This window comes from Atta colombica, unplaced genomic scaffold (assembly GCF_001594045.1).
Source record: "Atta colombica isolate Treedump-2 unplaced genomic scaffold, Acol1.0 scaffold125, whole genome shotgun sequence".
Lineage (NCBI taxonomy): Eukaryota > Metazoa > Arthropoda > Insecta > Hymenoptera > Formicidae > Atta > Atta colombica.
Genome location: NW_017259212.1, coordinates 2,580,836 through 2,597,877, shown reverse-complemented (window position 1 = coordinate 2,597,877; position 17,042 = coordinate 2,580,836). Strand labels below are relative to the sequence as shown.

Genomic DNA, 17,042 nt, shown 5'->3' with positions numbered 1-17,042 from the left:
ATTAAAAAAAGTCTAAATTGTTTTATTTCTTCAGTTTTATTATATATTATATATTTTAGTTATAATTATCAGAAGATACATGAAAAGGCGAGTTTTACTAAAATATTTAAAAAAAGTTAAGTTAAGTTAATTTGATATAAATCTGAAAATTATTTTATTTTGACTATTAAAATTATTATGTAGGAGGCTCAAGCACAATAAGCAATATTGTACAAAGGTTGATATAATTTTAGCAACTCTCTTGAGCGTCTTATATAATTATTTTAATGATTTAACAAAATTATTTTCCATATCTAATTAAATATTTTTAGATACTTGAGCAAAGTTGTTCTTTCAATGTAGACTTGCTTCAAAAAGAAAAAGATATTACGAAAAAGATATTATGGCAATTACTCGTGACATATCGGCATGCATTATTACTGTGTCCTATCAGAATCATGAGCACAGTTCGCCGTGCACATCTCGGCGTTTGCAAGTTTTCGAAACTGTTCCTTCCTTCCTGGGGGAGCATCGGGTAATCCTGGGGTGTATTTCGGACAGACACCCCCGTGGCTTCCGGCTTCGCGTGCCCAGTAAGCCAAGTAATCCCGACATAAGACTCCCAGACCCGGCGGGCGCCCAGGCCCGGGCTCACGCCGCATAACGTTATTGCGGATTACGATACTCTGCTCGAAACTAGCTCACAAATTACCTCGAGAAACCGTCGCGGCTTTACCGGAAGTTACGTACGCAGTCGACCGGTTTACCGTATCCGTAGCCATGTCAGGATTTGTAAATACGGGTCGACGCTAAACTGACCGAATAACTGTTATGAGCTTCTGCCAGAGTATCTGGTTTTCTCTGTTACAAAAGTTCTAATCAGTAATGATCCAACACGAAAATAATAGTAAAATGTATTCCATTCTTTTTGATATTCATAATGTGAATTGCAATAAAAAGATTTCATTGTCAGTGAAATGATGACTCATAATATTTCTTAAGAATTCATAAAACATTTATGCTTTTTGATTATAAAAAGCTGCATATGAAAATTCAAATACATGTAAATTTAAATTAAGTTATAAAATCTCACCCATATTCTAATCATAAAATAATGTTGCTTACAGTAAAAAAATTAAAAAAGAAAACTAATATTTCTCTTTACTATAATTAATGTCATGCAAAGTCATTCATCGCTTTAATATTTAATTACAGATATTAATATTTAATTACAGATATTATTAAATTCCTAAAAAACTATAACGAAGTTAATATTAAAAGTAGAAAAAAGAGAAAAAGAATTCTTTCTTTTTAAATCGATTCATCTTGTATCGGTTAAGGGATGTGGAATGTAATTATGAGCGTGCGGAATGCCGCGCGTCAACCTTATCGCCGGCGGTGCGGCTCTTCGCAATTCAAAGCGACGACGATAAAGGGAAGACATGAAGAACATGCTGAATAAGAAAGAAGACTCGCGTGCCATGTCCCGCTGAGCAGAGGCAAATAAGTCTAGGTCGGCGAGTATTAGCATAACTAGGCGACCAGGTTCGAAAGGGACAAAAATGATCTCGAAAAAGTCGACACTACTCTCATTCTATCGCTCTGATCAGCGATCCTTGATCAGCGGCGCTTTTATTATGCACTGCGATATTCCGTCGGCTCTACAGCCTCATGTATTTTGTCTTCGTCTCTATTTTATCGAGCATGTATGTATCATATATTTTCCTTATCGCGTATGTGTGCGACGAATGGCTCGAGAAGCGTGCAAGAAAAGGGTAGCTGATGTTGGCGAGGAAGGTGGAGAGAAGTAGAAAGAAGATGAAGAGAAAACGGAGCACGCGAAGATGCTGGAGGAATGAGCGATGACAAAAAGGAGTAGGGCCCGATATGGGCGAGAGTCCGTCGTCACTCGAATGGCAGGAAGAGAACGCTCCTTATTTATTATTTAATTACAGATTTATTGCCTGGTCGAGCGATTGGTGACGCCACGACGTGTACAGGAACACCTGATGTGGATCTGCTAGTATAACGGTGGGCTTGGAGAGACGGAGCAACGTGCACCAATTTGTCTCCAGGGCATAACAGGTCGCGCACGCGCGAGCGCGCGGCAAAGTATTTCGTGCATGAAACTTTTATAAACGGCGATACGACACGACAGTCCGATCTACGGCGCATAAATCAGAGTCGTGCTGATGTACCGACTCTAAAGGGTACATAACTAGCGGTGTAACACTCGTGTGCGACAATGTATAAACTCTTGTTATATTCTCATGTTCAATAATTGCAAATACTTTTTCTTAGAGAGTAATGCTTTTCAAAATTTTTCTTGTGTCAATGGTATAATTATATCTTAACGTTCAATTAAGTTGACTGTCTCTTTTGCCATATAGATACGGTTCTTATTTGACAAATTTTTATTTCTTAAATATAAATTTAATTAATTAATTTGCAAGTGTATGTAAGTTAAATATATTTTAATTTTGTTAAGGGAAATAACATTAAAATCTCACGAAGTCAAATTTCAAAAGAAAATGTGCGTTTCTCAGTTAAATTTGGAGTACGATTTATCAAATTCGAATATTCTCTCAATTTTCTTGTTTCATCAGATAAGTCTGTTACATGTCCAAACGTACGATCAGAATTCTGATACGCAAAGTCACCAGCAACACGAATGATACTGCGATACAACGATATTGCGTTCAAGAGAAAGTATGAATAAAATTACATGACGATAAGGAGAGACAAGGACACAAGTAGCATATATTCTGATAAAAATAAAATTAATTAAAGAGTATATAAGAGTCAAAAACAGTAAAACTTTAATAAATACACGTCAATTTTCTAATACTTATTCTCGATATCATTAATGTAAAAATTTTTGATGATATAACATATAAAATGTCTTATAATAAAAATTAAAAATTATATGTTTCGGTTTCTTGATCGAGTCATCTTCAAATTTATTATAATCGCAGTCGCAACTCGCAGTAAAAATGAAACAATAAAAATCAAGTAAAAATAAAAATAAACATAAATAAGTTAACCACATACATCTCCGATGGATTGTATGTTAATCGACGAAAATTGTTTTCAATCAGCTGCTCGACTGAATGTTAAAATTTTCTATGGATCTATGAAAAATAATATGAATAATGATCATAATATGAAAAAATAGAGAACAATCTAGACTATTTATATAAACGTCAATTAAAATAAAACTCACCGGAGAAGTCACAAAGTATGAAAATGTTATAAACATGTGTCCAATGATCAGTAACATTCTTAAAAAGAGTCAATCGCATAACAAACGAGATGATCGGACTAACACATGTCAACGTTACAAGAGAATAGCGATGACTGAATAAAGGCTCACAAAATTAAGTCAATAACCGATGATGCAAAGTATAGTCAAGTATACTCATATACTGTTTACTATTGGTAAATACGATTTATGAAGCATTTAGCATGTATTCTCTCGTAGAGTGGACGAAGATATTGAGACAGAAAACCAGAATATGGCGAAAGAAGACGCGAGAGAGATGAAAAACTTGGCTGACGGTCCGAAAGGTGCGCCTTGGTATTCTTTAGTTTGCAACAGTTAGTTGCTTCTTGTTCGCGATGTTGGCGACACGTTTTAGTGCCCATAGATGGGAGCGCGGTCTCTCAGTCAAGCCAGTCAACGCAAAAATCTTGCATTGATTGATCGGATCCCGGCAATGGAGATGGAGGGAAACACTATAGTAAGAATCTTGGAAAAAAGGAGGATGGAAAAGGCATAGGAGACAGAAGGAAAGGGGTGGTTTCATAGCGAGGATGGAAAAACGATGGTCAAGACAAGGGATAAAGTGACCGCGGTTTGTTGACGTTACTCTTGGCGTATATGGAATGAAAAACTATTGGGCCGGAAGCCTGTGTACAGCGCCTTGTGGCTTTTTAATGTGTTCATAATGCGAGCACGTTTTTGATGTCTGCTGGTTGGACCACCTTCATAATGTTTGCTTCTTCTGCTCTCTTTTCCCGTCTTTCCTCGTCTCTCTTTGCGCTTCGTCCGTGCGCACATATTCGTGCGTTTCTTTAAGATGGACCTTTTTGTCATGCCTGGGTCACCGACGTAAAATATGTCTCTGTTGCGCCCGGGTCTCGAAAGTCCCTGAGCTTTTTAGCGGTCTTAAGAGACCGGGTGTCCATGTGGAATGTCGATGGCTCGTCATCATCGCTGCGAATGGAGCTATTACGTGTCCCACTATGCGACTACTAATACAGATCGATTCGAGGCTCTATCCGATCACCTTGTGAATGTAATTGGTAATACTCATATACATGCGCACGCACATAATTTCATCGAAATAGATATGTTTAATATTAGGTGTAGTAAAAAGAAATCCATTATTTTTCCATTCAATTTCATGCAAAAATAATGGATTTCTTTTTATTACATCTAATATTTAGCATAAATAGTTATAAGAAGTTAGTTATAAAATAACTAAATACATGTAAAAACAAATGACTAAACAAATCAACTAGAATTAGCTAACAATTAAAACTTACTCTTAAATTTAAGTAATCGATAATTTCTTAGCACCAGAGTTGCCACTGGTATCATTTTGGATCCATTACTTATTTCAATTTTTTTTCTTTTTTTTTTATATTAGATAACATACAATTGTCTTGATTTTGTATTAGATACATAGTATAAAATATTGAAAGAGGATGTGAATATAAAACAAATAATTCTAACGATACAAAATAACTTTCCGCTAAATAAAAAACAAAAATAGGCAATTATTAAATCGGCACTTTCGGCAGTTTTAGCGGGATACCAATGTTGAAAAAGAGATTAAATGTTACTTACCATTAGAATAGAGCAGATGTAGACTGTACTGAATACCATTATTCGTCTTTTGGCCTTCAGACTCCTGGAAAAATAGACATAATATCTATATATTTTTTATCACAATGGATATATTTCATTTTAAATCAATCATATTAATCAAATTATCTACAATTTCTATCGTTTAAAAAATCTAACTATTCAAATGCAGTCTCGCGCGTTCTTCGAGTTCCATTCTATTTTAATTAAGTGCACCGTGACGCAACGCCTGTGTGTGCCCGGTCTGCTCCACCTCACGCTAATTATTAATTTCTTGATGCGCCGGTAAGAGCCATGCCATTACGTATGGCGTGCGATGCATAATTATCATCCTGCCCCGTTGACGAGTCATGCGTGCACCGTGCCATATGCCGCGACCACGGTAATGCATTTTCAACTACCTACCCCCGGAATATCATGGTTGGTGGTACACCCACGACCGCCCTCTCCGTCCCACAACCACGACTTTTAGTTGTATAATACGGCCTTTTGACTCGAGGATAAACGTTGGTAGTCCGATCGATTTTACGTCAAATTAACGTAATTACGCGCGAAGATGTGGCAAAACTTCATTGGTTCATTTTGTTATTCTATCGCATATGCAAATGATGTTATATGATTATTTGCAATTATCTTAGTAGATTAATTGTAAGTTAATTTTCTGTATTTTATATAGTTTCACGATTAATTAATTAACGTAATGATAGCTGCGATTTCACGGCCGGGTACATTCGACAGATGTTACAATAGAACAGAGATTCTTAATGTAAGATTATATTTGACCGAATTACTTAACTGCGGTGAAAATAAATTTCAATTAACTAATTACAAATAATAATAAAAGTTATATATAAGGATAATAATTTTTAAGTACCGTAAAATAGGATAATTTTGGTCTAAAATTAAAATAATTTTGATCCATGTTTTAATAATGCTTAGACAATAAGAATGTCAAAATTGGAATATAAAAAGTGTCTTAAAAATGCCTTGAAGACATCATATGTATTTGAAATGCATGCTATTTAGACATTTTTTTAAATTTCAGTCAAAGTTATCTCATTTTATATAATAATTTGTTATCTTGTGTATGTAATAAAAAATATATAATACTTTTTATAAAGTAATAAATAATAAAATTTATATAAATTGGAAAAGACAAAACATATATATTCACTTTTCCATTTTACGTTTGTCGTGACAATCTCATACTTTTAAATTCTCTTATTTCTTAAGTCTGACTGTCTCGGCTTCATTTCGATGAGTACGAGTTCCTCAGAAGATATCAAGATTATAGCTTATCAGCTTAAGCACGGGAATAGTCGACGCGGATAAGAAAACCGCATAAATCCATCGCAAGATTTCTCCGCGAATGAACGGGAAGTGATCATTTTTCTAACGGAATAACTCCTTCCATCCATATCCGCGTTCGCTTCATCGGATAATCGGTCCTGCTTCGCCGATCGGCGTCTGATCGGCGACGTCTTTCTTCCCTTTTTTCCGTCGCGCGCGTGGTCCGAGCGTACGCATTAAGCTCTCTCCTGTCGTCGGCGTTCGTCGCGACCATTAATCTCTAAATTCGTCCGGCGCACGATGGACGTTAATCAGATATATACGCGGATAGGTCGAGCTCTCTCTCTCTCTCTCTCTCTCTCTCTCTCTCTCTCTCTCTCTCTCTCTCTCCCTCTCTCTCTCTTTCTCTCTTCGTCTGCTCTGACTACTTTTTAATTAAACATCAACAAAAAGTGGACGAAATAGAGAAATGCTATGTATTACCTAGAGCGTCCATTTCTGGGAGTAATGCGTACAAATGTAACGTCATATTATGGCGTATCGAGTTCAGTAAGACTCAATTCGCTACTTCTCTATGTCGCCATCTCTGCGATAAGTGATCGTTTTAACATCACTTACGCGCAAACTCTATATATATTTTTTATTCCGGACGAAAGAAAATGAAATACATTATTGGGACTTTTATGGCTCAATTCTAAAATATTATCAACTGAACATCTGAATAATTATCAATACTTCTAATAGAATTTTAATCTATAATATATCTCTCATATTTCTATTTGTATTTTGATATAATTTGTAGGTAATTTATTAAAATTGTTTATTTTTTAGAACTGAATTAAAGATTAGCAACATGAAACGTGCAAAAATTTTTATATTACATATTTCTAATAGAATACAAGAAATTCAATTAAGATTTGCAGTGGGTCAGAGGAGGAAATGCGTGGATTGAGGTACAAACTCGACACGGGGTTGATGCATATCCGCGGTACATGACCCTAATTAATAGGGAGGCCACGCGATGCAACTGTTCCGACAACGTGAATTATGTGCGTATTATAAGGTCAGGATAGGAGGATGAGAGAGAAATGAGAGCGAAACTAAACGGAATGTTAGATTCATGAAAAGAAAAGGAGAGAAAGATATGGAGAGATGCGAAATGAGATGAACCTAATATTCATTGCAATGTGAATAATTAAACAACTTGTGCATTATGAATAAAACTTGATTTAACTAAATTTTTTAATCTTGAATTAAGTGGAATTCAAAGTTTATGTTACGTGAAACTTAAATATGCATTTAAATATAAAACTTAAATATGTTAGATGCAAAATAAGATGCCATTAGTAGCTGCCAAGAAATAAATATACAATCTTGGATCTAAAGTTTCATATAACGAAATATTTTATAACAAAATTATTATTATAGTCAGATTAAAATAGAATACGATTGAATTATTTTATCGTGTTACATGTAATATTGAAAAGGCATTAGTTATTTTCTCTTATCAGGCATGCCATAGATTGATGGAGTGATCGATTCACCAAACTTTGCAACTTTCTGAATCGCAGATCGCGAGTCATTCCACACCTTATGTTCTTAAATCTACGACGTTACGTCCCACAACGCGATCTAACTGTACGTCTTCGTGTGTCGAATTAGCCGACGATTTATGGCGGATAGATTTATTAGGGGGTGTACCTCGTTACCCCGAGGCGTAGAAGTAGAGAAAGGGGAAGATTGAGAGAGAGAGAGAGAGAGAGAGAGAGAGAGAGAGAGAGAGAGAGAGAGAGAAGGAGGGAAGAGAAAGAGATAGAGAGACTTCCGACAGAGCATCGTCGTTGCACGAATGGAGATCGCTAGAATTCCAGAGGTTACGGTCGGGATTACGTTTCGATAATTTATACGCTCGTGGACCTTGGTCCTCCTCCTCGTGCCGTGCATCTGGATTTCCGCCGTTTGTTTGGTGTACCGTGTATGTCCCGCGTACATACATAGCGTACATAGATCATACATAGATCTGATCAATCGAGCCATGATGTAATCGAGCTATGAAGCGCGTAGTGTGCACTAATGTTCTTATGCGCATACATACCGAAGATATGTTATATTTGTGCAAATCCGCGTCTGTTTATCCAGTCCGGTTTCCCAACATAACGATTTCTCTTACATAAGAATAAACGCTGCGTCGCACGACGATAATTAACTTCTCCTTAAACAGCTGTACTAATTTACCAATAGAAAGTGGATCTCTAATGATGACTGAGCGTTGACAATCGCGTCTGTTTCCCCGAGAGCACATTTTCGGGGGGAGGAGGGGGGAGGAGTCGCGAGATCGTTCTATACGATAACTCCAAGCGAAATTTAAATTCACAGCTGTCTACGATGCTTCTATCATGAATTACCGCGTTATTCATTGTCGATTCATTCATCTGTCACTTCATTCCTGTATAAAATCGTCACAATTAATGTGCATTAAAATGCGCATTAAAGATAATTAAACATCCTTATTAATTTACGTAATACCTTGAAATTATAATTAAATTCGGTGATTGCAGAAAGAATTCAGTATTAATAGAAAACTTTAATTTTAGTTCCAGTGAAAAAATTAACAAAATTACTTTTGAGAATTTAAATATAATATTCAAAATTTTTGGTTTCTCTCTGAAATGTTTGACAATTAAACAATATAAATGTGACACAAGGGTATATGAGTAACAGTAAGGTTACAGTTGCTAAACCATAATATTTCAAATAATATATTTATTGTAACAACATTGATAATGACCGAATGTTCTGGTCGAAACGTATGTTTTATTTGATTTGATATTATTTGAAATATTATGCAACTGTAACCTAGCTATTGCTCATATACTTTATCTATTATATATCTTTATATATATTTTACTATACCTTATATCACATTTATATTGTTTACAAGTGAGCTTTAGATATTTAATTTTGATTCATGATGATATTCAATTAAATAAAAAATTTTAATTTCAGGATTCATATCCTTTTTACACTCAACGTTAAACTCATATCATTTCTGAATTAAAAAAACAATAAAAAATTGCATAATACGTTATTACAGATATTTTTTATCTTAAGTTATGTTAAACAATAATTATTTCTTTATGTTAAACAATATGAAACAATTTACAAAAAACAGTTTTAAAAACACTAATTAAAATATCTTTTCTGATTATTCTTTGGGTAAGTTGACAGCTATTCGAAAATCTCATCAAAAAAGCTTCTTTTTCATTGCTTCTATTTCATTGTGATGGAACGTAGCATTCCATTTTTCCAAATATCGAATCTTGTCTAATCCAGACTCATATCTTTTCTGCTCATTTTTACTGCCTTTTCTATTCATTGCTCATTTTTAATGTTTATTTTAGGCCCTTAGAAGCTTGGGACAAAGCCTCCTTTCTCATTTAAAACATACTTTTTTCAAAATCAATAGAAAGAAAATATTATTTTTGTATTTTTCTGCTCTTACACAAACAGTTATATTAATTTTTTTTATTATGATAATTATAAAATAGTTCTATTGTCTCCAAACAATTGTTCAAATGTGATCTTTGTAATAGCATTGTTCCTGTGCCGTTATTACTGACAGCTGTGATAACACTCGGAACAATGAAATTGAACATAAAAAAAATAACTTCGTCACATTTTCATAACCGTGAAGTGATAGATCTTAAAAGCATATGAGCGTAATGCCCTTTTGTACGGGTATGCTAACGCGTAGCGCGATAAAATGTATAAGCACGACAGAATTCATTCTACTGCTGTATAATTAGTTGTAGACTGTATCGTCGACAATTATGGTAATTTCTTGTAGAAGCCTCAATATTTCGCGCACGAGTGTCTGGTTAATAAACGCCCGACAGAACGTAATCTCCCATCGAAGGTACGAGGTGAGCATAGGTGGAAGGCGCTCGAAGGGTGCTCTTTATTATTCGTAGGTCATTCGCTTTGCGTGACCACCCTCATGATCCTACATCGCGTCCGTTCATTTCTCACGCGGCCGATGGATTTTCGCTTGTCCGGCTAATTGCCGGAAAAGAGTCGCTGCTATGGATTCTACGGATCATCGATACGCATACGCATACACGCGTAGGCGGTACTGTTTAATATTTGACGCCGGCCCCGATGGAAACGGCAATTATCGAGATAAGCGCGCGCTTGCACGATATTCCCCTGGCGTCATAAAGGGCCTGTTCTCCTTTTTTTCTATCCGATCTCCCCGGAGAGTGGCAGTTAGCGCGAAGCATTGAAATTTCGAACTTAATCATCCGCTATCGTCGCTCATTTCCGCGGATACTCGCGAACTCAGTTGCTTTCGCCATCGTCGCGCGCCGTTCTGAAAGAAAAATATCTTGACGCGATATCTCGAGTTTTTCAAATTCTTTTCTTGCGTCTTTATGTTTAGATACTTAGTTGTATCACGATCATAATGACAGTTTATCGAATTGCGTGAAAGTTTCTTCGAATGTAATAGCAGAAATTATTACCTGATCCTTTTCGACGAAGCCCATGAATGACGTCCTTTCGATCTCAATTGGTTGACCGTGTCGATCATAAAGGGCGATTACGAAATGGAAAAAATTGCTCTTCCTCAAGTTACTTGGTGGTTGTTTCTCGAAATGCGCCCGGCCCACGCCAACCCTATAATAGATTAAATATCGCATTTCAGGGATTTGTCATTAACTACATATATTACGATATAAATCTTATAGCAAACGTTTTAATACAATACAAACATATTGCATCAAATACATAATATGCTCAATAATATATTTTATTGTAAATTATAAGTATAATGACATTGATATGTTAGCGATTAAATTTCAAAAAATCAGCATAAAGAATGAATGGATGTGTCAGATTAAAGTAAAAAATGTGAAATCTTCTTGGCTAAATTAAAAAGGTGATAGAGTAAAGATTTTTTTTATAAAAATTTATTTCCAAAAATGAAATATTTCAAAATAAAATCAATATTGCGTAATTTAATATATTGTTTTTATTGCAAATATATGACTGAGTTTACGATTTAATTAATCTTTTATATAAATTTATATATGTGTGTAAAGATAATAGTAGATAAGATTATTTTATTCGAATAAGCGCAAATAATCTTTGAATTTCAACAGTCAGGTGAAATGTTAAGCGATATTCTCTCTGTCGCGAAGTCAAAGAGGCGTATCAGTTCAATCCTTGGGTGCAATAAGAATGCTCAAACCGGCGGAGAGGAAAGACAAACGAGGTCGACCGTGGGGAAGCGCGCAGGTGGTCTCGACGCCTTAAAATCCTATTAAGGTCTCATGTGCCGAGATTAGGCCGCTGGACTCCAATGCCATCTTTGAGTAATGGCACGGAAAGTCCCCTTTTCGAGTATGTTGCTTCGCACAGCCCGCGCGTAGATCTCAGATTCGAATTGATTTTGTAAAACTCAGAGTTTTCCATTCCACTACTATTAGGCGAGAGTAAAAAAATTGCGAACACAAAGTAAACGTGAATATACTATTGCATTATATTAGTAATAATCTATCACTTCTCGCATTCAGTGATAATTTGGTAGTGATATAAGCTTAGTGCCGCACTACAATACGCGACTCCGTAAAACGCATACATCTTTTAAGGTAAATTTTGTTAATAGATTTTCAATGTAGAAAAGAATAGAGAAATTAGAAGTACTTAATAGTAAAAAATTAAATAAAGCTGATTATTATATTTATAATTATATAGAAGTCTTTGTTCAAAAGATATATTGACTTTAAAGTATAAATTATTAACATTTATATATTATCAATATAAAACTATAATTTTGAATAAAAAATAAAATCTAATTCGACATGGTCCCGCGTGACAGTGGATAACTCTGAACAATAAAGATTTTATTATTTGTAAAAAATTATAGTTTATATTTTAATAAAATATAAATAATATATTAATAAAATATAAATTATTAGATTGAAGCCAAATAACTTAGCTCCTTTGAATAAAGACTTTTATAAGTATAAATAATCGTCGATTTTGTTTAATTTTTTCTTTAGGTGTTTGCAATTGCAAGGTATCAATATAATATCTATTATGAGTCAATAATATTACTAAAATCACGTAAAAGACGTCAGGAACAAAAAAATCCTAAGACGAATGATATCTATAACATGATAGCTATAACAAAAAAATTATGGCATAACTGATAAGAAATACATAATCTTACACCATAATAACGTAATATAAGATAAGGTATAACTTTTATACAAAAAATAGTAATGAATAATGTAACGAAAAATGTAATGAATAAATAATAGAATAACATTATTAATTTTTTTTTTTAATTAGTAATAATTGCAATCTTAATAGTACAATTTATTAGCGATACATTGATATGCATTGGAAATACATTATTCCAGTATTGTGCCAATAAATTGTGCTATTAGGAAAGAATATAATATAAAAATATATATTTATTTACCTGCAATTATTGCCTAATTAAGAACAACAGTAATTAATAATGTCATCTATTATTTATATATTAAATGTAATATAAAACTGACGATGAAATGACGATATATTTATAACGATAATGTATAGTCATAAACATTACATTTATTTTACGTTATTATTTAGTCATTATTTGATATCAAATGAAAAATGACTTTAAATCATCGTTATAATCGACGAGATCTTGGGTTATTAAGTCTGCCCTACTTTTTTATATTACAACGTATTAACAATTAGAATAATTATTAGAATAATTATATTATCTGAAAGTTCTATCATAATAGAAAGTCTCTATCTAAATATAGAGATAATTTTATTCACGTATTATTATTAGATACATAAAGTATTATAAAAATATGAATTTTGTCAAACTGCTTATACATTCCAGTGACAATTATAAAAATAATTATTATTATAAAAATAATTACGACATATAATAATAAGAAATTTTTAAATTGATCGTAGAATATATATTGCACTCAATGGTTAAAAATCACCGCCGAGAAATCGTATTATCGGCGTTGGTCTGTGCGATCGTGCCGTCGCGAAACGATAAAACCATCGCACGAGTGCACAGAGCTGCGCGCACGGCCATCAGGGCGGACCCTCGGAGCGGAAAACTGAATCGACTGGACCGAAAATGAATAGCGGCAGTTTTGCAGCACATTTGCGAAATAAATGATGGTATCGGCGGTGCGTTTGTCACGCCAGGTGGTGGGATGCCGAGCCGCCAGCAGGTAGAGAGTAGAAGCGCGGGGTCTCGGCAAAGGGTCGGTTGCAAGGGGTTGCAAAGCGGGCTTTCGGGAACAAACGGGGGACGGCGGATCGCGGTGGAGGACCGAGGGAGGACGCGTTGGGAGAGGAAGGGTAGTGATGTACTGCCCGTGTCGATAATTATCGGTGGCTGATTAACCGGTCGCCGGTTCGCGCCCCATAACTCTCGACGTCCGATTATTTTGCCCCGTTTGCCATGCACCAATTCCTATATAACGCGTAGGCACGTTCTGCCGCACCGTTATATTATCACCCAAAATTCACTGCTGCACACCACCACGCCTTTTCGGGCGACTATCGAGGATTGCGGAAAACCGCGCATACGCGCAGTACATATTGCTAATATGACAATAATGCATATTAGCATTATAGTGGTAATCACAATACCTGGCAAACTCATGTTCAAATTATTTTAAAAAAGAATCGATTTTATACATTTAAATAATATTTGATATATTTTATTGATTGAATTTTAGGCGTTTCTTAATTATAAATTTATTTTAAAATATAATTAAAAAATTTTGGATTTTAAAACAAATTCATAACTATAGAAAAATGTAGAATTTCTCCCTCCTCCTTTTTCTCTTTTCAATGTATTAAACGTAACAATATGTCGTATAACAATATGTTATAATATACACATATTATATAATGTGTTATAATATGTTATAATATAACGAATAGATATATTATATGAGATAAAAAACAGCACAGATTGTTGGCAAAAGTTGAGATTTATAACAATTTACAATTGCAAATTTCCATATTTTAATTCTTAATTCTAAAATTAACTAAAAAAAAATGAAAATAAATCTTAGAAAAGCAATGTAATGTTGTAAGAGTAAAAAATGTAAATTCATGATTTGCCAATTTTGTCCGAATTTTAAGCAGTATTGTTATTTTCCTGAAATAATTAAAGAAATTTAAATCGCCGAAAGAGAAGCTATCTTTAAAGAGAAGTTAAAGCAAAAAGAAATAGAAAAATGTTTTTTTTCCACATAAGAATCAAGCCCTGGGAAAAACATTTTTTAAATCATTTTCCATATTTTTTATTAATTTCTTTCTTTAAAATCCTCTATTTAAAATTTCTCAGAATATAATTAGTAAATAGAGAGAGAGACAATAATATTTCTAAAATTTTAAAACATATTTTATTTTAAAATCTTTTAAAAGAATTTAAAGCTTTATATTTTGTTTCTTATCTTTATTAATAACTTGAAGAAGCTTTTTTAAAGAAACATTTTTTTTTTGTTAGAAAAATATAACATGTCTTTAAATATGAAACATATGTATTTGCATCAACAAATAAAGTATAAAGTATAAAGTATAAAATATTTTTCTGTGCTAAACATTTTTTTTTAAATGTTTTACAGACTGCAAAGATAGTTACATTGTAGAATAACAAAATTATTAATAATTAGAAATGTTGTTAATTTAAATTTAAGTTTTAATTAATTTAATTTGTTAATTTGTTTATACATATCTATAATTAGAAATAGTATAATTTTAGAAAGAGAAAAATATTTTTCTCCTTATTATTAGGAGTTCTTCTCCTCAAGGCTTCTTTCTTGGGTTTTTCTCGGGTTTTTTCTCTCACAATACTGATTTCAAATATGTTGCATTGAATTAAATCCATATACCACAATCCATATATATTTTTACTAATCGATTCTTAAATGGGTACTTTTCACGCAATTATTTATCTTCTAAATTATACGATTTCTAGTGTTTATGAGTTACGTTTCACAAATACATGCGGATAACGTGCCCTTTATGCGTTTACGTTGACGGCCGTATCCCATCGACCGACGCCGAGGTGATAATTACGGGTTCCATTCGCGTTTACTGTATTCGTGCGTGCAATTTGCCACGTGCGCGCTTTCGGTCTCGCAGATAACACTGCTCGTTCCAGCACCTGCGAATCATTCGACCCTCCGCCACCGCTAATCCACCGCGTGATCATTCTTTCACGTCGACTAAAATGCCTGTGCAGTTTGATTTGATTTCGATTGGATTTCGATCAATCCTGATGATGATATTGGCTAAAACGCGACATGCGTTTAAACGCGCAAATGAAAATATGGAATATGAGACCTTTCTCGAATGTGTGTGGGGCACATTCGCGATCTCACAAATAAAGATCACAGAAGTTCTTTATTTTATATTTTGATTAGTTAATCCTACAATTCTACAATTAATTCTACAATTACGTAAGAATTAACCAATCGCAATCGAATATTATCTTCATGTTTGACTATGATTGATTAATTCTTACAATTACACTTACGAAATATTATAGAATGGGCTTTATGTGCTATGCAATGTTAAAGTCAGAGCATAGACTTTTACATAAAGCGTAAGAAAATCAATCACAGTCTTTTATTTCATGGAAAGGAAGAAAATAAAGATCTTTGATTGATTCATTTTTTTATGCATTACGCATCATGCGAAACTCTGTGCTTCCACTCTCCTCTTATGCAAAAGTCTGTGTTGCGGCCTTAATTATCAAAATGTTGCGAAATCGCGCATATAGTTCAAATACGAACACTTACCGGCGAATAAAAAGCGACGCATTCGCGCAGTTTACGAATCATATGGGTGAAATTACGAAGGAAATTGCGTTTTATATCACGTTAGATAATTGCTGGTCGGAACTTTTTCATTTTTACGTAAAATTAATGTGATATCACTTGGATAACAACGTAATCGTTGTTTAAATGATGACAAGGCGCGATCTTCGACGTATTTGGAGGAACGCTAGATTGTCGGACAAACTGATCAATGCTACTTATACTTTATACACGAGAGATGCGACCTATGCCATTTGTATGGCATGCATTATGGAATATATGTGGATAATACGATGCTACCGATATGGTTACGAATTCACGGATAAAGCAATCGTAGAGAATTACAATAAATCCGTGGGTAATACGCACCGTCGGGCGTTAGTTATTGCGAGTTAGCCGAAGCGCGCTCTGTTTACGCTCGAGCCCAACGCGATTCATAATGCGCACGGAGATAATGAGCAATTTGTAATATATCCGAATGTAATTTGCTACCAGGGCGCGTTACTGCGAACGTTGTTCAATTTAGCACCGTGTTTCATCGTACCTTTTGCTGCATAAAAATCTATTAGTTATTAACACACTCTGATGCATATATTTTGTAAATATCTCGCATGAGAATACTTGATAGTAAATAATTTTCACATATTTTAATTAAAAGTTGAATATAATATGATTATATGTTATATTAAAGCATATTAACTATTACGTGGTATAGCAAACATTTAATGTTTAGCTTTACGATCGTCTTTAAATTATGACAAGAGTAATATTAAATTGATTATTTTAAAGATTAAAATTAATGTTTTTTATAGAACGTTATTTTATAGAACGTTAGCGTGTATGTTCAATAATATAAAGTTTATGTGTATTACGATAATGTGTATTACTTTGCTGAGATTTTGTTGAAGCGATTACAGTTTTAAAGATCGATAGCAATTTTTCTCACACTCTTTTTCCTTTGTCTCTTATTCATACGAAAGGTCATCGTTTTTCGCTGCGCGACAGCCCTTTCCCTCGAGTGCGATGGTTTACTGCTTCATTAG

General features: G+C 33.9%; 1 protein-coding gene across 1 annotated transcript in view; it reads right to left on the bottom strand.

The window, feature by feature from the left end:
- LOC108694818 (transcription factor collier) overlaps positions 1-17,042 on the bottom strand; it is an 84,136-nt gene that overhangs the window by 64,326 nt on the left and 2,768 nt on the right. The window contains exons 2-3 of the mRNA XM_018204492.1: positions 10,660-10,813; positions 4,832-4,895 (exon numbers count right to left, since the gene is read on the bottom strand). Coding sequence (XP_018059981.1) covers positions 4,832-4,895; positions 10,660-10,813 — 218 coding nt within the window. The remainder of the gene's footprint in view (positions 1-4,831; positions 4,896-10,659; positions 10,814-17,042) is intronic.